At 40.2% G+C, this 20,231-nt stretch overlaps 1 protein-coding gene, 1 long non-coding RNA gene and 1 pseudogene across 4 annotated transcripts in view; 1 reads left to right on the top strand and 2 right to left on the bottom strand.

Annotated features, from left to right (window-relative positions):
• The window catches only part of LOC148413249 (mitogen-activated protein kinase kinase kinase 7-like), a 78,245-nt gene that overhangs the window by 52,648 nt on the left and 5,366 nt on the right, over positions 1–20,231 (top strand). For 2 of the 3 annotated variants that reach the window (XM_088433245.1, XM_088433243.1), the window contains exons 9-13: positions 7,844–7,931; positions 8,916–9,046; positions 16,161–16,296; positions 16,404–16,478; positions 19,517–19,578. In XM_088433245.1, coding sequence (XP_088289371.1) covers positions 7,844–7,931; positions 8,916–9,046; positions 16,161–16,296; positions 16,404–16,478; positions 19,517–19,578 — 492 coding nt within the window. The remainder of the gene's footprint in view (positions 1–7,843; positions 7,932–8,915; positions 9,047–16,160; positions 16,297–16,403; positions 16,479–19,516; positions 19,579–20,231) is intronic. The other variant, XM_088433244.1, reaches the window with a different exon arrangement.
• On the bottom strand, positions 2,315–2,949 carry LOC148413250 (uncharacterized; annotated as a pseudogene).
• LOC148413248 (uncharacterized) overlaps positions 10,633–20,231 on the bottom strand; it is a 25,284-nt gene continuing 15,685 nt past the window's right edge. The window contains exons 2-3 of the long non-coding RNA XR_015867782.1: positions 16,155–16,430; positions 10,633–15,341 (exon numbers count right to left, since the gene is read on the bottom strand). This is a non-coding gene — a long non-coding RNA (uncharacterized LOC148413248). The remainder of the gene's footprint in view (positions 15,342–16,154; positions 16,431–20,231) is intronic.

Here is a 20,231-nt window from a genome sequence, read left to right as displayed (position 1 = left end):
AATAACTCTAAACTCTCAATAGCATAATAATTCAATGTCAATATGACCAACCTTGTTCAACTGTAAACACACAAAAGAAACAGGTAAAGCTTACTTTATCAGTTCATTCCCCATGTACGAATCTCAATCTCAATATTGATCCATATATAAGGCGCACCTGATTATAAGGCGCACCATCAGCTTTTTAAAAAAATTAAAGCTTTTAGGTGCGTCTTATAGTGCGGAAAATACAGTACTTAGACACCCCTGATTTCGTGTGTGACCATTTATTGTCCAATACGTCTTCCATGCATGTTTTTGGAATGTGTGAGGAAGCGTGTCTCTCGCCTACTGCTCGTAGACCACTCTACTGAGCCGCTCCTTCTTGAACATAACTGACAATTTGTATCTCAACGGTATAGAAAAAAAAATAAATTGGAATTGTGATCTTTGAATCACGAAAAAAATCTTTTTTACACTTTGTTTTACATTAAAGTACATTTCCGAGCTTTTACTTTTTCTTGAGTAAATTTTTGTTTCAACACTTTTACTTTTACTCAAGTATTTTTTTTACATAAGGTAGTTTAAGTTTTACTCAAGTAAACAATCGCTGTACTTTGCCCATCACTGTCAAAGTGCTTCTTCACTCAGACCACTGGGGAACAAACCCATGTTTTTCAAATGTACCATGGATTCTAGTTACAGTGATCCCTCGTTTATCGCGGGGGTTGCATTCCAAAAATAGCACGCGCAAAGTGAAATCTGTGTAGTCAGCTTTATTTTTATTATTATTTTTTTTATTATTATTTTTTTTTTATTATTATTTTATAATGCAATACTGAACTATAGGTTAAAACCAATAATCAAAACCTGTTTTAAAGCCCAGAATTTGTTTAAAACAGTAATTTTAATATAGTTGTACAAGGTTGGAAACATTGTCACTCACGTATTTCACAGTCCCAGCTGTGCCTCTTCGTCCTGACTCCACTTCGCTTTAGTATCTGTTTCTACTGAAGGCGCAGGGGTCTTTCTCCGAGAGAAGAACATTGTTATGGGTAGTTGTTGGCGCTCTTTCTTTTTCCGAGCAAGAAGATTTTTATAAACGGATATATGCCCGGATATCGAATTAAAGTGAAGCCTCATATCATAACCGTACACTTGAAATTTCAATTTATTACAAAACAAATCTAGGTAAAAGTCAGATTTCCAAAGCTGTGCATTTCTCCGTTGCTGTCTATGTAGGCACACAGACGTGTGCGTTTGTTCTCGGCACACCTACGAGTCATGTGATCAGCTCCCGACCAAGCTGTCAATCAATGTGCTTACCAGCACGTTCATAACGTGTGTGTGTGTGTGCGCTGAGCTGAGCGCACACGAGCTGTTACAGGAAAGACCAAAGCAAGCTTTTGGGTCCTCTTGCCTTTTGTAATAAATTGACAAGTGAAAAACCAATACAGTACAGCGTCAATATTTTATTTCTAGACAACAGTAAAGCCCCAATCAGGATTCAAAGCACAATGCACTGTAAAAATGCACTTAAAAATATCCACACTGTAAAAAATCTGTGAAGCAGCGAAGCCGTGAAAGATGAACCGCGAAATAGCGAGGGATCACTGTATAATGAGCTGTTTAAAGATAAAAAGAAGAACTTTAAAGGGCATTTTTCTCCTCCTCCTTTCGGCTTCTCCCTTTAGAGGTCGGCAAATCAACTGCCTCCATCTAAGCCTGTCTCCTGCATCCGCTTTTCTCACTCCAGCTACTTTCATGTTCTCTTTCACTACATCTAAAAACCTGTTCTTTGGTCTTCCTCTAGACCTCCTGCCTGGCAATTCAAAATTCAGCATCCTTTTTGGAAATGTCCGTACCATCTCAGTCTGGCCTCTCTGACTTTATCTCTAAAAAACTCATGTGCTGTCCCACTGATGTTTTCTTTCCTGACCCTATCCATCCTGGTCACTCTCTAAGTGAACCTCAGCATCTTCATCTGTGCTGCCTCCAGCTCTGCTTCCTGACTTTTCCTCAATGGCATTGTCTCCAGGCCAAACAAACTCACTGATCTCCCCAGTCCTGTACATGGTTCAAATCATTTTCGCTGAACCTCTTCTGCAACACATCACACCTGACGCTTTTCCCCACCCCTTCCAGCCTGCCTGCACACATTATTCACTTCTTTTTCACACTCACATTTATTCTTGTCTGTTGAGCCTAAATATTTAAAATCCTTGACCTCCTTTATCTTCACTCTTCCACTTGGGTCCCTCTCATTCACTTACATCTACTCAGTCTTGCTGTGGCTAACCTTTATTTCTCTTTTTCAGGGGCAACCTACACCACCCTAGCTTCTTTTACACCTGTTGCCTACTTTCACTACAGATCTCAATGTCTTCTGCAAACATCGTAGTCCATGGAGATTCCAAGGATCGGCTCTGAGCCCCTTCTTTTTTGCTCTGGCGATGGACAGACAGTTAGCCGGGATGTCTTTCCCATCTCTTTCTCTCTGCTTTGCCAATCTCTATAGATCAGTCTCTCCCTCCTTACTGTCCAACCAAGCATACAAGTCTTTGTAAGGCCTCTGTTTGGCCTTTGCCACCTCTATTTTCACCTTATGTTGGACCTCCATTTACTCTCGTCATCTCTCTTCAGTCCTCTCAGTGTCCCACTTTTTCTTAGCTAACCCTTTTCTCTGTATACAATCTTGGACCTCCTCATTCCACCACCATGTCTCCTTATCTATTTTCCTTGTAGATGACGCACCAACCACTCTTCTTCCTGTCTCTCTTATCACATTAGCTGTAATTGTTCAGTTAATTAGAAGTACCTCATGGCTATTCCGAGCCAATCTCTGTTCCTTCCTAAAAGTCATAGAACACTCTCCTTTTTAAGCTTCCACTATTTTGTCCTCTTCTATTCTCTTTTCTTCTTTGCCCACTTCAAGTTGTTCACCATCAGGTTCATCTTACACACCACCATCCTATGCTGTCTGGCTACACTTTCACCGACCACTTCTTTGTAGTTACTTTGTAGATCTCCTTAAGATTGCATTGTAAAGTATGCACAAAGTACACAATGCCTTTTCAATTCCGTGTGAAATATGAGTTAGTGACCTAACAAAGTGGGAATCCTGTTGTATTCCCTGACCGGGAGGGGCTGGTACTGGTAGAGCAGCAATGATCAGGAATGCTCAGAAGCTGACATGCTGACCTAACAAAGTGGGACCCCTGTTGTTTTCCCTGACCGGGCGGGGCTGATACTGGGAGAGCAGCAATGTTTATTAAAGCTAAGACGCTGACATGGCAGCGTTGCAGGATGGTGCTAACATTGGGTTAGACCGCATGCCTGTTGTTGAGGAGGATGTCGCGTCCTTGCTCTTGTCACCAGATGAGCTCGCTTAGCGTATGCGGCATTGTCCTAACGTACAATGTCCCATGGCGGATGACCTCATTACAAGGGCCTATAATGCTTGTGCGCGCTCGGCTCGCATTGGCAACACTGTCTCGCACCTGTTGTTTGCTGCCATGGCTTGGCGTGGAAAGGAGATACTGAGTCGGTTTTGTCGTTTGATGAGGCATGTCTAACATGCTTTTGCCTTTATGACAAGGGACCGCGGGCGGGCGATGTCCTACTTGGTGTGCAGCTCTGTGACAGAGCTTCGGCCATTTCTGGTCCTCCTCACTTTCCTGCCTCTGTGCCTCGTTACTGTATTCCGTTGCAAAGCCAAATGCCCCCCCCCCAAAGGCCCTGCGACTCCGTGGGTCTCGGGACTGAGGTGTTTTTCGGGTGTTTGTCTCTTCGGCAGCTCAGGCTGTGGGCTAATTTGGGGTCAGACCCCTGGGTGCTTTCCACAGATTGCTGTACAGATTGCTGTTCTAGCGCCAGCCCCCCAATACAATGTCGGTTCCGGGAGACCTTTATTGCCGACTGGCACAGGCCTTGGCCCTCGAATGGTTTACGTTAGTTGATCTGACAGATGCTTACTTTCATGTTCCCATTGCGCCGGCGTTTTCTGCGCTTTGCTCACAGGGGCACCCAATGGCAGTTCCGGGTGCTTCCATTCGGCCTCTCACTCTCACCTAGGGTGTTCACTTGCCTCATGAAGGAGGCTAGGGGCATGAAAGATATCCCGTACTTGGACGACTGGCTGACCTGCATGCAGTCTTGTGCTCAGGTGGTCAGGGATACTACCGTGCTGCTTCGTCATGAGTCTCGGTAGGGGATCAGGGTCAACTTGGCAAAGTCATCTGGTTACTTCACAGCAGACCACCTTTGTTGGGGTGTCACGTTATTTTCTTTCGTCGGATAGCTTATGTGATCATAGAGCTTAGCATAAACATTCCTGAGGTCACAGCGATTGAAATCCCCTGCTGTGATGAATACGGCATCTGGCTGTTTGATATCGTGTTTGTTGATGATGTCATAAAGCTGGTTTAGCACGATAGCGGTGTTAGCTTGTGGTGGAATGTAGTCAGCTGTTATAAGCACCACTCTGAACTCACAAGGCAGATAGAATGGCCTGCATTTCACTATCAACAGTTGAATGTCCGGGGTACAATATTTTGCCAGTTTGTGCGTGCGTGCACCATCGTTTACTCGCATAAATCAAATGCCACCACCTTGATGTTTCCCGAAAGCTAATATCCGGTCGCCTCAGTAGAATGTGTGGGTTTCCAGCTCAATCGCTTAATCCGGTGTATCCTCCATCAGCCAAGTTTCATTGAAAGTAAAAACACAACACTGTCTGATCTTACCATGGATGTTAATCCATGCTGTCTCCACTTAATATGGCAGGCATTCAAGCATCCTAACCAGATGATCTCATCCCCAACTCAATTCCGACTGTGGACCAGTGTGTCAGATTTAGAGGGTCTTATGTTCATTCAAACAGTTTCACACTCAGCTGTGAACCCCATGGTGAGAGTTTGATACCATAGCTTGAAGAACCCAACAGTTCCACATCATCTGCAATAAGCAGAGATGCAACACTTAAGCCACCAAACCAGACCCTCTTAACACTTTGGTTGTGCCTAGAAATGTTGTCCATTGAGGTAATGAACAGAATCTGTGACCAATTGGTCTCTCACCGGAAACAAATATGACTTACTGCCTGCAAACTCTAACATCTGTGCTAGAAGGACTGAACAATATTTTTCAGGGGTACCAGGACCTTCCACAGAACTCCCAGAAGTGCATGGTCAAATGCCTACTCCAAATCCACAAAACACATATAGAGCTGTATTTTGTACTACCAAGTTGGTTGAACTTCCATTCCGCCTCTAAGACCTTGCTGTATTATGTTAGTAACTCAGAACAAGCAGATTACTGGACTCCAAGCTGACTAAATGTTGACAAAATGCCCCAAAATACTTTATTCACAAAAAATGCACACATTGCATATAGCATCCGAGGTTGAAATAAAGTTGGTGTCTTTAACTGGTTTAACCATTTTATTTTTATCCTTTGTTATGCGTAAGAGGTAAAATACAAACGAACAGGAAATGCAATTAATAAAATACACGAGAAAAAATACCGATTCATTTACTAACAACATTGAACCTTGCGATATAGCAGGTACCCTAAGTGCGTTCGCACACTCTAGTGCAGTGGTGTCAAACAATTTTTTTTATTTTGGGCCGCATTGTAGTGATAGTTTCTGTCAGAGGGCCAAAATGACTGTGAATTCAAATACATTTTGTGTTGATCAAGTGTGTTGATCACACATTTACCAAGATTTGATATCAGAAGCCGTCAAAAACTGTTCAAAAGAGATTTGGAGAGTAAGAAAATGTTTGTTTTTCTTCCCCCAAATTTTTAAAAGTTAAAGACAACTTGCAATGTTGGTATTTTAGTTAGAAACCTGAAGTCACATCAGCATTTCAAGGGCCACAAAAGTGAGGTGGCGGGCCGGATCTGGCCCCCGGGTCTTGACTTTGACACCTGTGCTCTAGTGGAATAAAATGGAAAATACAAATGTAGTTTTACTAAGCTGTACAGAAAGTTAGAAACATGAAAATATATTGCGATAAATTGAACATAATGCGCAACTTGTTCCCTTCTCAACCAGGTGCGATAGTTTGTTTACTAAATGAAATGCTAAACTTCGGTTTTGGCTGAGTTTTGATTGACGTGAGCTCCTTCAGCTGGAGTTGGCGCTTTTTCTTAATGTATGTCAGTTATTCGCGTCAGTCGCTGACAATTTGCACTTCCCTTTCTTAGCTCCTTCAAAAATAAAGCACCAACAATATTATAGTAATACTGTGAAAACATAGTTGTACAGTAAGTCAGAAACAACTGCAACTTCAGTTTTGGCTGAGTTTTGATTGATGTGAGTTCCTTCAGCTGGAGTTGGCGCTTATTCTAATGTACGTCAGTTATTCGCATCAATCGCTGACAATTTACAACACTTTCCTTACTTAGCGCCTTCAAAAATACAGCACCTTTAATATTATGGTAATGTGAAAACATAAGAACTACATCTGCAAAAACAAAAATAATAGCAAGGTCATTTACACTGCATGGATACAAATGGCAAAGTACAACAGAAATATTTAAGTAAACGTTTAAATTCATGGCAGTGTGGCTTTCGTGCAGGACAACTTTCAATAAGGATGGCACAGCTGAATTACCTCCGTTGTTTGTTTTTGTGCATCGTGTGGCTGGCTCATTGCTTGAATGGTGGCGTGATGACGTCATCGCACTGCATGCCTCCGACGTCAGAAGCGAACAGCAAAAAACGAAAAATTACGGAAGTGGCCAGGAAACATATAATATCTTTTCTTTAGTTTAGATATTGATATAATGACATTTTAATTTATTCAAATCGTAGTAAATGAGAAACCCTTTTCATGTGTGAAGCAATTTTTTTGGCACACTCCTGCAAAAAACGTTGCGTCAAGTAGATTGTACATTGATTTGAAAATGTGAGTCCTTGTCAAAAATTATGCGTGTAGGACTCAGGCAAACGAGAGCACTGGAAATTGTGGATGAGTGGACTAACTCATAAGTATTCAGTAATCAATAATCCAATACTACATTAAACCTTTCACCCAGTTTTATTGTATTATTTCCAATATCTGTCAACTCAAAAGAAATTAAATATAAAAACAAAACATACATTATTCTGTATTATCAGACAAATGATAAACTATTTACAGATGAGTACACTTCTGTATTTTCTTTGTCCAAATTTAAGTTTTGAAGTCAATATCAACCAAATACATACATTTTGTTGCTGGCCCTTCAATTGCAGCTTTCTCTTTGTGATGTATTTTTACATTACAAAAAATAACAAAAGTGGTTTTGTCCATCCCTCACTAACTGTTACTGTATTTTTCAAAGGTTGTTAAAAATTATGTTTTCATGAAGTTAATATCCATTAAAAATAGTCCTTTGACTAAACTCATGGAAATAGTCCTTTGAGTAACTCAAACAGTGAAATGTTAATGAAATTAAAACAAAGAGAAGTTAATGATTTGTCCAAAAACAACTCTTGGTAGCTAATTTAATTATGTATGTAAAAGAATCAGAGAATCGTTTGAAACCGTAATCTAATGGAAAAACCAAAATCAAAACCGAAATCTTTCAAATTCAAACGATGCTCATCCCTACTCCTAGGACGCCTTAAAAACTACAAATTTGTTTTTAAAAATATGACAAACTTCCTTCAACAGATTGAGATGCAATATAGCAGATGCTTTTGCGTCACAAATATGACTTGAATAACACTTTGGTAGTCACGTCCATTGAAAATAGTATTCTGAACAGATTATCTAGCCTGACAGGAATCCAATGTCACTTCTCTTCTAGGCTGTCACAGTCTGCCTAGGACCCTAAACCAATTTAACTTATTAACTTACCATTGTTTTTTCAGTTCTTCCCAGGGTCCGATGAACCTCTCAGACCCCTTCCCCATCAGTCATCAACCAACAGAAGTGTCTCGTCATCTGCTTCAAGCACAGGTGCAGTATACTGTTATCTAATAAATATAAGAGCATTAAATGTCAAATTGCTCCAGACAAACACAATGATAACCACTGGATGTCTATCACATCCTGTTTTCTTCACAGCATGTCTTTCCGCAGTATGTTTTTTTTTTCCATGAAAAATCTCAAAATACAGAAGCCACGAAAAATAAAGCACAAATTAGCGAATGATCATTGTATGTACTATATAATCAAAAGTGATGTACAGCAAATAGGACAACAGAGCAATTTTAACCTAACTGTAAAATGACAAGGGCGGCTCGGTGTCGCAATGGATAGCACGTCCGCCTCACAGTTCAAAGGTCCCGGTTCAAATCTACCTGTCTCCGGCCTTCCTATGTGGAGTTTGCATGTTCTCCCCGAGCACGCGTGGGTTCATTTCGTGCACTTCGGCTTCCCCCCCACACTCCAAAAACATACATGGGAGGTGAATTAGACATACTAAATTGTCCTTAGGTGTGATTGGATGTGTGAATGATTGTTTGTCTCTGTGTGCCCTGCGATTGGCTGGCAACCAGTTCAGGGTGTCCCCAGCCTACTGCCCGAAGCCAGCTGAGATAGGCGCCAGCAAGCCTGCGACACCTGTGGGGATAAGCGGCTCTGGAAAATGTAAAATGACAGACACACCTCTTTATTACATTTTTTTTTTTTTATGAACAGAAAAACACAAGTTTCCCTGAATCAAGATGCCACGTGAAACAGTGAATTAGAAGATAATCATAATAAAGGCGTTAAATAAAACACCTGCTACTAAATTTTCCAATGTGTCATTGAAGACTTCTTCAATGAAGGTGCTGTAGTCCTCCTTTTTTTTTACTTACTTAGTGAAAGTTATTTAATTTAATATTTTTTTTATTTATTTATCATATGGTTTCTGTCCTGCAATCATATATGGCACTGAATTTTAAAAGTTTTTGTTTAAAATGAATATTTAGATGTAATAATTTTTGCTTTTGACAGGCCCATATCCTGATTATACAATCAGAAGTAACAAGTGCAAGGACAACCCAGAAGAACAGCACCCATGTGGCCGAGATGAAACACTGAAAGGTTTTGAGGCCAAGTTTCCACTCCAATTTAAACAGTCAAAGGTAATAAAAGCATAGACTTTAAAGTGTCAATAGCAGGGGTGGGCAAACTTTTTGGCTTAGGGCCACATTGACTTTTAAAATTTGACAGCAACAAGATACAATACATTACTTAAAAAAAAAAAAGAAAAAGGAAAAGGAAAAAAATCAACACTCAAAGCCAACCTATGTCATTCAGCTCTGGAAAATTGTTTTGCCATTTTCAATTATCGCTCTTCTAGTGGTCAGATCAGAAAGATCAGTTTTAAAGAAAAAAGTTATCAATTTCTGCTTATTTTCATCGTTTTGCATGTGAAAACGTATGCTTTTTATTTTACATGTATGTACAACACTTAAAAGTAAAAAAAAAAGTCTCTGAACAAAGCTAAATTGATTAAAAGTTTAGACCGGTATTTGTTTAAGTCTCAAAAACTATTTTGTGGAAAAAAATATTACAAATTATATTTCTACTGTTTAATTTGCTTTGAAATTTACTTTGAAATCTTTTTTTTTTTTTTTTATGAACTTTGACCTCGCTCTCTTTGGCATGGTTATAATCATGTTTGCTTTTTGTACTTGCTGTCATCTTATTTTAAGACTCAATATGTCATATTTATCATATTTACTGTTACAAATTTGCTGTTAAAGGCTGCTGGTTCTCCACCCGAACGCGGTCCTAAGCCATACTTTTGTGGAAAGTCATCTGTACACCGAAGCGCTTGTTTTGGTTGATTGTTGACTGCAATTCACATAAGTGATTAATGCTTAGTAACCCCTCATTAGCCCTTGGTGGATAGCAGTACTTTTTTGTAGTTGATAGTTTATTGTTTGTCACCATGAAGGAGAGGCTCCACATTACACAACATGTTTGCTGCTGCAGAAGCGCAGATATATCAAATATATCAAATATGATATAGAAATATATCATAGATGAAGTCTGTGCTGCTGCGTTGCAAGTTTTGGAGTTTTAAGCATTGAAGAAATTACTTCTGAGAGTATGAGGGGGCCGAATGATGCCTTTTTAATTTAAAAAAAAAAATTTGTAACCGCTTTTGAGTTGATTTGTGTGATTTTTCGATGCCTTTCTGATTGGTGAGCTCAGAGGATAAGAGCTTTTTAAAGAAAAGGCGTCTTGACAATTCCATGTTGTTGAAGGACCACAGCCCGAAATATTATACCACTCAGGCCTAGCAGCAGTGGCGAAAATTTAGTCAGTGCAGGCCGCCGCAACAAAATGAATGTAGCGAAAACACTTTATTAGTTTGATAGATCACAGTGGGCCTCCGTGTTACGAGATTAATCCGTTCCACGGTTGGGGTCGTAAGGCGAATTCGCCATATGACGGGCAATTCAAACCTGTGTTAAATAGCTAATGTGTTTAGAACCCCAGGTAAAAACATCAAAATTGTACATACATATTAAAAACTGGTACCAAAATAGTATAGTAAGTGCTATTGTACATATAATATACATGTATACAATCAGAAAGCATCATAAATAAAAAATATAGAAAGGATTTATTTACCTTTGAGTGCCGCTTGTTATGCCCATATTCCCTAATAAGGGTTATCTCCAGCATCATTTCCATATAAATCATCTTCTTCAATCAATCAATCAATCAATTAAATTTTATTTATATAGCCCTAAATCACCGAAGTCTCAAAGGGCTTCACAGATGAAAAGAGGTCATACAAAGACATCTTTTCAGTATAAGGTACACAACAGCATCCTCTGTCAAAGCTCCCAGAAGGGGAAGGAAAAACTCAAAAACCCCAATTTGGGGAAAATCAGAAACCTCCAGAAGGGACCACAGGTGGGAGGAGCCCCCTTCCTGGCCCACAGGTTGAAGTGTATGCTGCATGTACCAGACACAGAAACAATATAAATTACAGAAAACATATTGTGCTATATAGTGCAGTGATGTCTTGACAGCAGGCAAAGCCATTGGGCAGGAACCATCCCACATTCCAGCCAGGTGGACCGCAGACGGCCGAACTCCTAACCCGTGATGGTCGACCAGCGCAGGACCCAATGGAGGCGGTCAAGTCAACCCTCACCATCTAGCTAGCCCCCTCTCCCAGCCGGAAGAGGGGGGCAGGAAAAAAGAAAAAAAAAGAAGAAAGCTGCAGACAGGCTCAATTAACTAAATGCTTTTGAATATAAATGTGTTTTTAGTCGGGATTTAAAGATTTCTACTGAGGTGGCTGCGCGAACTTCCAAAGGTAGGGCATTCCATAGTACTGGCGCGCGAATGGAAAATGCCCTTGATCCCGCAGACTTCTTTTTAGCCCGTGGGGTCGATAGCAAACCGGCATTTTGTGATCGAAGTTGTCGGGACGGAACATAAGGTGATACTAAGTCGACGAGATAGGAAGGAGCTAAACCGTGTAAAATTTTATAAGTAATTAACAGCACCTTAAAATCACATCTCACGTGTATTGGAAGCCAATGCAGGTCAGCTAGAATTGGAGTAATATGATCAAACTTTCTCGTCCTTGTTAATAGTCTCGCTGCTGCATTCTGTACACACTGCAGGCTTTTAATGTAGGACATGGGAAGTCCAGAAAACAAAATGTTGCAATAGTCTAGGCGCAACGTAACAAATCCATGAATTAATGTTTCTGCATCGCTAAAAGAAAGAATAGGGCGAATTTTAGCTATATTGCGGAGGTGAAAAAAACGCCGTTCTTGTCATGTTATTAATATGTGTTCGAAAGGAGAGAGTTGAGTCAAATATCACGCCGAGATTTTTTGCAGAACTACTTTGGGAAATAATACAGTTATCTAGGTTCAGCGTGGTATTCTTAAGCAAGTGCTGATGATGAGCAGGGCCAATAAATAACATCTCAGTTTTATTAGGGTTGAGAAGCCGAAAATTGGAAGACATCCATTTTTTAATCTCGGCAAGGCAAGCCTCCAGTTTACTGCACTTGCACGGATCCGTTATTTCTAAGGGCATATAGAGTTGGGTATCATCAGCATAGCAATGAAAACTAATAGCATGTTTACGTATAATATCGCCGAGAGGAATCATGTAGATGTTGAACAGTAAGGGACCAAGTACTGACCCCTGCGGGACACCACATGAGACGGAGAAAGGTTCAGAGATCGCATCGCCATAAGAGACACTATGTGTCCTTCCCAGGATGTAAGATCTGAACCAAGAAAGTGCTGATCCCGAGATACCAACACATGATCTAAGACGTTCTATAAGAATATGATGATCAATAGTGTCAAATGCGGCACTAAGATCAAGCAGTAATAATATTGATGAGATGTTGGAATCCAAGGCTAAGAGAAGATCATTCGTCACTTTTACTAGGGCTGTCTCAGTTGAGTGGTTGGCCCTGAAACCTGACTGAAGGAGTTCAAATCTATTGTTGTCTACCATAAAATCGCTAAGCTGTTGTGTTACAACTTTCTCAAGAATTTTGCCGATAAACGGAAGGTGTGACACTGGCCTATAGTTAGAGAGATCTTCAGGATCTAGGTGAGGTTTCTTAATTAATGGTTTAATGACGGCCATCTTAAAAGCTTCAGGTACAATGCCAGAGGAGAGTGACAGGTTGATAATATTCAAGACAGATGACCCTAAGACCGGGAATAAATCTTTAACGAGTTTGCCTGGAAGCGGGTCGAGCATGCAGGACGTCGGCTTTGCTGCATTAACCAGTTGTGTAAGACACTGCAGGGATACTAAATCAAACTGGGACAGGGTGACCAAACTTTCATGAACCTGATTGTCCGAACTAGCATCAACAATCATAGTCGATGGGGTAAGCGGCGCTGCCTTTTTTATTTCTTCCCTTGTTAGCTGAATCCGCTGAGTAAAGAATTGCATGAAATCGTGTGCTGAATGGAGGGAATTATGATTAACCTGCTGCTGCTGTGTTAGCTGCGCTACCGTCTCAAATAAATATTTTGGGTTGTTTTTATTAAGACTAATCATTTTGGAAAAGTAATTTGTTTTTGCTAACCTAAGAGCCTCTTTATATTTCAGCAAGCTATCGCACCAGGCCTGACGGAAAACCTCGAGTTTAGTTGTTCGCCATTTACGCTCAAGTTGTCTACTTAACAATTTACACGTACGCGTTTCCTCCGTAAACCACGGAGTGTGCCGCTTCGGACGAGTTTTAAGTTTCAGCGGTGCAATAGAGTTTAGGGAATTTAAAAGAACCGAATTAAAATCATTCGCGAGCTTATCGACTGAACCAGTGAAAGACGGAAAGGCAGCTGTTGGGGAAGGCAGTAATTCAGAAAGTGCAGCAGTGGTTGAAGAATCAATATCACGGCTCTTTAAGCCTTGGTTGTGGACAACAAGACCACACTGAGCTAGGACTTCAAATGTTATAAGATAATGATCAGACATAACGTTAGTATGCGGCAGAATTGTGACGTTTGAGGCAGTTAGGCCATGGGTTAGCACTAAGTCTAAGATATTACCATTCCGGTGTGTTGCTGCTTTTATTATTTGTGTAAAACCAAATGCATCGATTATTGCTTGAAAAGCTACAGTAAGTGGCTCTAATGGGGAGTTCATATGAATATTGAAGTCACCCATTATTAATATATTATCTGTGTGAGTTATTAAGTCAGCCATAAGTTCAGGGAATTCATCTAAGAATCCAGAGTATGGGCCGGGAGGACGGTAAATAACTACCACATAGAATGGTGGTGAGGAGCTCGATCGCATAACGAGAGCCTCAAATGTCTTGAAAGTGTGACTCGTGCTTGTGCTAAGCCTAAAATCAGATTCTGAAATTAGGGCGACACCCCCCCCTTTTTTACAAGGACGAGCAACATGTGAGCCCACATAGTTTGTGGGTGAGGCCTCATTTAATGGTAAGAGTTCATTTGGTTTTAGCCAGGTTTCACAGAGACCAAGCACGTTAAGATTTTGATCTGTAATAAGATCATTTACAAGAAGGGCTTTTGAAGGGCGTGACCTAATATTTATGAAGTCGAATTTAAACTTGGAATTTTTCCCGGACTATTCTGAGTCCTCGTGTTGGTAGTACTAATACCAACAAGATTTTTATGGCTGGGGCTTGCTCTGTATTTTGAGTAATTAAAACCTCGTCGCAATGTTAGTAAAGTAGGAATTCGATTGTTGACGACTACAGCGCGCATATTGATATTAATATTCCGCCTAGGCACTTTGTCACTAGTCTTACTGATTAAAGAGGCAGGGCTGTTTTCCTTAATCAACACCACCTCAGCAGAAATCTTATCATTAGGGCATTCAGCATTAGGTATTGAAACAGTGTGTGGATTGCAGTGACCTAGACTAAATATGCTATGTGTGTTGTAACAGTCCAGCCTAGTGCCGGTTAACTCGAGCCTTGACGACTCCACACCCGTTCTAGCAGGCTCGCTACTCGCCTGCGACCCGACATGCTCTAATGTGGGAAGTCATGGAAGGCTCAAACAGTAATCTATGTTTCTAGAAAGAGTGATGGCGCCTTCCCAGTTAGGGTGAAGGCCATCCATCCTCAGCAGGTCGGGCCGGCCCCAGAAAGAGGGCCAATTATCTACAAACTGGAAAGCCTGCTCTTTACAGAAACCAGCCATCCACCGGTTAAGCGAGAATAATATGCTAAACCTCTCATCATTGCCTCTTGCAGGCAGAGGACCAGAGACAATAACTCGATGCCGACTCATCTTTCTAGCGAGATTACAAATCCTAGCTATATTCTTCTTTGTAATCTCTGACTGCCTCATTCTAGTATCGTTGGAGCCGACGTGTATCACTATGTCCGAGTAGCTAGTGTTGTTTGCACTAGACTGGTGTCTAGCCCTCTTGCATGTCAGCTCCCTAAGGTTAGCTTCAATGTCGGGTGCTCTGGCCCCAGGGATACACATTACGGTGGCTGGCTTTTTAAGCTTGATGTTACGGGTGATGGAGTCCCCTATAACTAATGTGCGGGAGGCAGTAGACTGAGGAGGAGTTTGCCTAGCGAGGGGGCTAAAACGATTATGCGTCCGAACAGGCTCACCGCGGCTAGCAGGCTTCTTAGGGCTAATGCTAGCCGGACTAGCGGTTAGGCTACGACCCGCACTAGCCGACGCTAACGGCATTGCGGGAGGGCTACGGCCCACATTGTCATTATCAGATGTGTCCGTCTGATCTACGATTATCAGACTAATCTGCTCTAGCTGACGGACACGGCCCTCTAGGAGAGAAAGCCTCTCCATGAGAATAACGCAGGTGTCGCAAGTGACAGATGTGGTGGAGGTGCACGGAGCCATGCTTACCTTAGTACAGCCGAGCGACATACTTACGCTAGCAGAGCTGCACGAGGACGAACGGAGCTAGGAGCTGTTCAGAAAAACGGCAAATCACTAGCGATCGAAGAATGGAAGCAGTCCTCAAAAATGAAGGAAAAAGAAGAAAAAACAACACCGAACACAGGTCCGACGGGTGGTGGTAAAAATAGAAAAATAGAAAAAGAAAAATATCGTTCGTCTCTCCAGCTAAGGCTAAAACAGCGACAGCAGCAAAACACACTCTCTCTTTAACATCATTAGCAATCTTAGGACCCATGGCTTACCCTTTCAACTCTGAATTAAGCAGTAAACTGCACTATAAATACGGTTTTGTAACCACTCACAATTGAACAAAAGCTTTACTGTTCCGCCATTTTGAAACAAGTGAGTCTGAACAATAGCAGACCACCATCTTCGTGAGGCGACGCCCACCAATAGCAGAATTGTAGTGGCATGTTGCAGGGACGGCAACTGAAAATAAGTGTAATGCATAAGTGTAATAAAAATGCCCACAGATGGAGACAAAACACAAATACAGCCAAGCTACCTAGGGTCATGACAGTTGCAAAACCGTGAAAACGTCATAAAGAGGGGATGAAAAAACTCAGTATTCCACGTCGTAACATGAAAATAACGTAAGTCAGGGACGTTGTAACACAGGGACCCACTGTATAGGAATTTTTAGTTGAAAACACATAAGTGCTATCAATAAAAAAGATATTTAATTTTTTTATTAGGTCCTTACGTGCATCAATTTATTTTTCTTATAGCGGTGTTAAAAAAAGTCAGTTTTCTTGGATATAGGGTCTTTGATTTTACTCATTAAGAGAGCTATCATTTATGACTTATGTTTATCCTTTCTTACCTTTAGAATGCTACATTACGAACAGGTCTGTCCAGGGTGTCCAGTGGCGGCAGTCAACCACGGCTCTCCCAAAGCCCCACGTCCCGCTCCAGCCCAGTTACTACTAGTCAGTCAGAGTTGAGGATGACAGTTAGCCCCCCAGGTAGGTTCCTTCATCTGAGTCGTGAAAATGGCAACTGAGGACAGAGAGTCCAACTGGCTCCTGTACCCAAAACCATTGTCAGCCTCATAATTGTTGGCTCCATGCAGTTGCAGCTCCTGCAAGGTATGGCGGCCCTGAAGTGCAAATCACACAACCAAAAAAGAAAGTGAAAAAAAAAAAAGGTAATCGCAAAGAAAAACCAAAACCACACTAGAGCTGCAAGCAGCTATAAAGGGCCCTCGCAGACCTGTGCACGTTGGTGTATGATCAGGTCGGGGTATGAACAAGTGTTTGGGTGTATGCACGTTGGGTTAAGTGAACATTATAAGGCAATTTGTTAGAAAATGTGCAATTTTTATTCGATTTGATCAACAGACTCAATGAAGTAAAAAGAAAACGCAAAAATGATGTTATATTATTTTGTGCCATATGGTTAGCACAACGATGAAAAGTGTACTTTCATCAAACTTTCACAATTAGGGTGTAGCAAGATGTATGAAAATGAGACAAAAATAGAAATGACGAAAATGTGGTTCTGCTTAGTTTCTGTTTTACTCTTACTGCCTCTATAAAAATGAAATGGCCAACTCATGATAGAGATTGCCACAATTTAGAAGGCGACAGGGTTAAGCATTTTTGAAATGTAGATAACAAACATGCCATTTTGAATATGGAAATAATGTTAATATGTTTGTTAGTCACAATATCATTGCACAGTAGGTCTTTCTCTATGCTTGTGTAAAAAATCTAGCCTTCAAGCAACAATGTTTTTCAACAGTAAAATAATAACGTACAGAAATCTTTTTTCCAATGCAAAGGGATCATGCCTCAAAAAAAATATTTAAGGATAATACAAAACTGCTGAACATTAGGTGCAAGAACCCATTCTCGTGAAAATCAACCAACTGAAAGGTTTATTATTATTCAAACTAGTGTCACAAATCTTGACTCTGACACTATTTACTGTATAAGGTACCTAGATATGGAAAAGTTCCATGGCAAAAAGGAAGGATGGGTAAAATGTGGTGGAATGAGCTAAACTACTTTTTTGCTGGTCGGGATGGAAGGAAGGAGAGAAAATGAGTCAAAAACGGAAGGAAGGAATGTTGTGAAGACTTTGCAAACTTTATCTGTTAGACATAGCTTCTAAAATTGCTAGTAGCGGTAAAGGAAGAAGTAAGAGGATGATGACAATAGAAACGAAGCAGGAGATAATAAAAAAAAAAGAGGGAGGCACACGCATAGTTAACCTTGCTCGTGACTATGGACGGAACCGCTCGGCAATCTTTTTAAGAGCAAGACTTTCTTTGCCGGGGTACCAGACCTCGCTCGACAAGAGGCTTCTTCTATTATGGATTAAAGAGAAGGAAATTGCCGGTGATATGTTTTAGCATCTCCGTTTAATTTAACTGTACTGTAGATTGTTAGTCATTTTTAATACGTGTATAAAGTCGTGATGTTTTTACCTAAGGTTTTTGCACGCGTTGCACGCATTCACGAATTAACATAGGTTTGGATTGCCCGTCATACGAGCAGTTCTTGTTACGAGCGTAGCCGCTCAACGGATTAAGTTCGTAACCCGGGGGCCCACTGTATATAGTAAAAATACATTTAAAATGAAATTGACATTTATTATAGTTATTACAATTATTATAGGTTATTATAGTTATGATAATGTCATGTTATATTAGGCCAGCAGAGAAGGCCTTGCTGGCCCTGACATCTCACCACTGAGAGCAGCTTATCCTCACTAGAGTTGTATTCTTTCTGGTGCCTATCCCAGTGTTCTATGGGCAGTAGACTAATTATACAACATTTGATGAAATAAAAAAAATTGGAACATTTTTAAACACTTGAAAATAGGGGTGCTTAATCTGTCAATTGCGGTCAGCTGGTTCTTCGCGAAGATTGCATTGGAAGATTGTATAACATCACCTGCCGAAAAAAAAACCACATGCCCAATCAACGTGACTGGAGTAAATGTACATATACACACACACACACACACACAGACACACACAAAATTGAATCTGTGAGGTCCTGGTTAAAATTATTTGTTAACAGTGATGACAGAAATAAATAATCCATATTAAACATTGCAGTTCAAGTCATAATAGTGGTTAGTATACAGTGATCCCCCTACTTCGCGGTTAATGGGGGGTGTCAACCCCCCCGCGAAGTCTGAAGCCCGCGAAGTAGGGTATCCGTTCCTAGATTTCTATGTACGCCCCAATATAGCCGCAGTAACCATAAACAATCCTTTTTTTTTGTATTTTTTGCATATTTTATTTTCTTTCTCCTATTATTTAACATTACATTAACCTTATTAACCCTATTAACATTATTAACATTCATTAAATAACTAATATTACTTAGTTTGTTGAGATTTTGTTTTCAAGACTGGTTATCTGCACCAAGACTCCGGTGAAAGAGTACGCAAGTCATCACGTTGAACTTCACATTTATTTTGGCTCATGTATGGTGTATCATGTAGTATCTGTTGAATAATAGATCAACAACAATATTAAAGTCAGTCAACTAACATAAAAACACTTGCCGAACTTTAATCTATGAATTTACTGTATTTTTAGCCAACATTAGCGGGTTAGCAACAACTAACAACACCTACTAACTATAAAGTGCAACCTCTACACAAACGAACACATAAACAGAATAAACACTCATTGCTTATTAAACATAGGCAGTAGCGCGCGTTATCAACATAAATGATAATAAACTATAAATATGAGCTTACGTTGTCATTCACTATGTCACCGGAACGAGCCGAATGAAGCACAGAGAACGTAAAACAGGAAACGGAAATGCAACACGACCCGACAAATTAAAAGCATGCATTTCAAAATAAGATAAAAAAAAAACATCACGAACGCTAACGCTTGAAGAATTTTTAACATAGTTATTAACTAATATTACTTAGTTATTTGATGAATACAGTACTGTATAACGTACTTTTTTGCTTTTTTTCATTTTTTTTCCATTTCTGCGCAGTTTTTAAATTATTTTTTGCTTTGAAATATTTTTAATTTTTCCTGGAAAAACCCGCGAAGTACTGAGACCGCGATATCTGAGACCGCGAAGTAGGAGGGATCACTGTATATGTTTTTTAAACGCAGTAGGTGTTTGCACAATGGTCAACAGATGGCGTATTTTAACCGTGGCAATATGGTACATCTCGTTGTGTCTGTTTTTCTGTATGTAGCAACAAATGGTTCAGACAGCTCCATTCCCACGGCCTACTTAAAATTGGATCATCAGTTACAGGTAGGTAGAGCACTTTACATATACTGTATTTTCCGGACTATAAGGCACACAGGTAAATAAGCCACAGCAGCAAAATATGAGCAAAAAAACAATTTTGGTCAGGGATAAGCTGCACTGGACTGTAAGCCCCAGGTAAAATCATCAGATCTTTACGCTAAAAGATGGTATATGAAGTTAAAGAAAATGGATGGATGGATATCTGTTAGTTAAATAACAGTTCAAAATTGAAATAAATACTTCAGGCACATGCTATATAGTTCAAATACAATCATAAAAACATGAATAAAATCACATATACTGTGCACTGTATATAAAACCTAGAAATCACAAATGTATCCAACATTTTATACATTCTCTTATTAAATTTAGACTTTTTTTTTAAGTAATAAATTGTTTTAACTCTTTTTGAGCACAGCCAATGATTCACATTTTTTCAGTTCTATTTGATAGTTGTTCCATAAATTGACACCTCGAACAGATACACACATTTGCTTGCTGATGTCTAGCAAAAAAACAAACAAAAAACAAACAAACACACAGATAAGCCACACGCTGGGCTATGAGCCGCAGGGCTCAAAACATGAGGAAAAAGTCACGGCTTATAGTTCGAAAATATGGTATATACGTACCTATTAGAATACCTGTCGACAACA

Source organism: Hippichthys cyanospilos, chromosome 14 (genome assembly GCF_059441005.1).
Source record: "Hippichthys cyanospilos isolate Australia breed blue-spotted pipefish chromosome 14, RoL_Hcya_1.0, whole genome shotgun sequence".
NCBI lineage: Eukaryota > Metazoa > Chordata > Actinopteri > Syngnathiformes > Syngnathidae > Hippichthys > Hippichthys cyanospilos.
The sequence above is the reverse complement of the archived record's forward strand: the minus strand, read 5'-3'. Positions and strand labels throughout refer to the sequence as shown.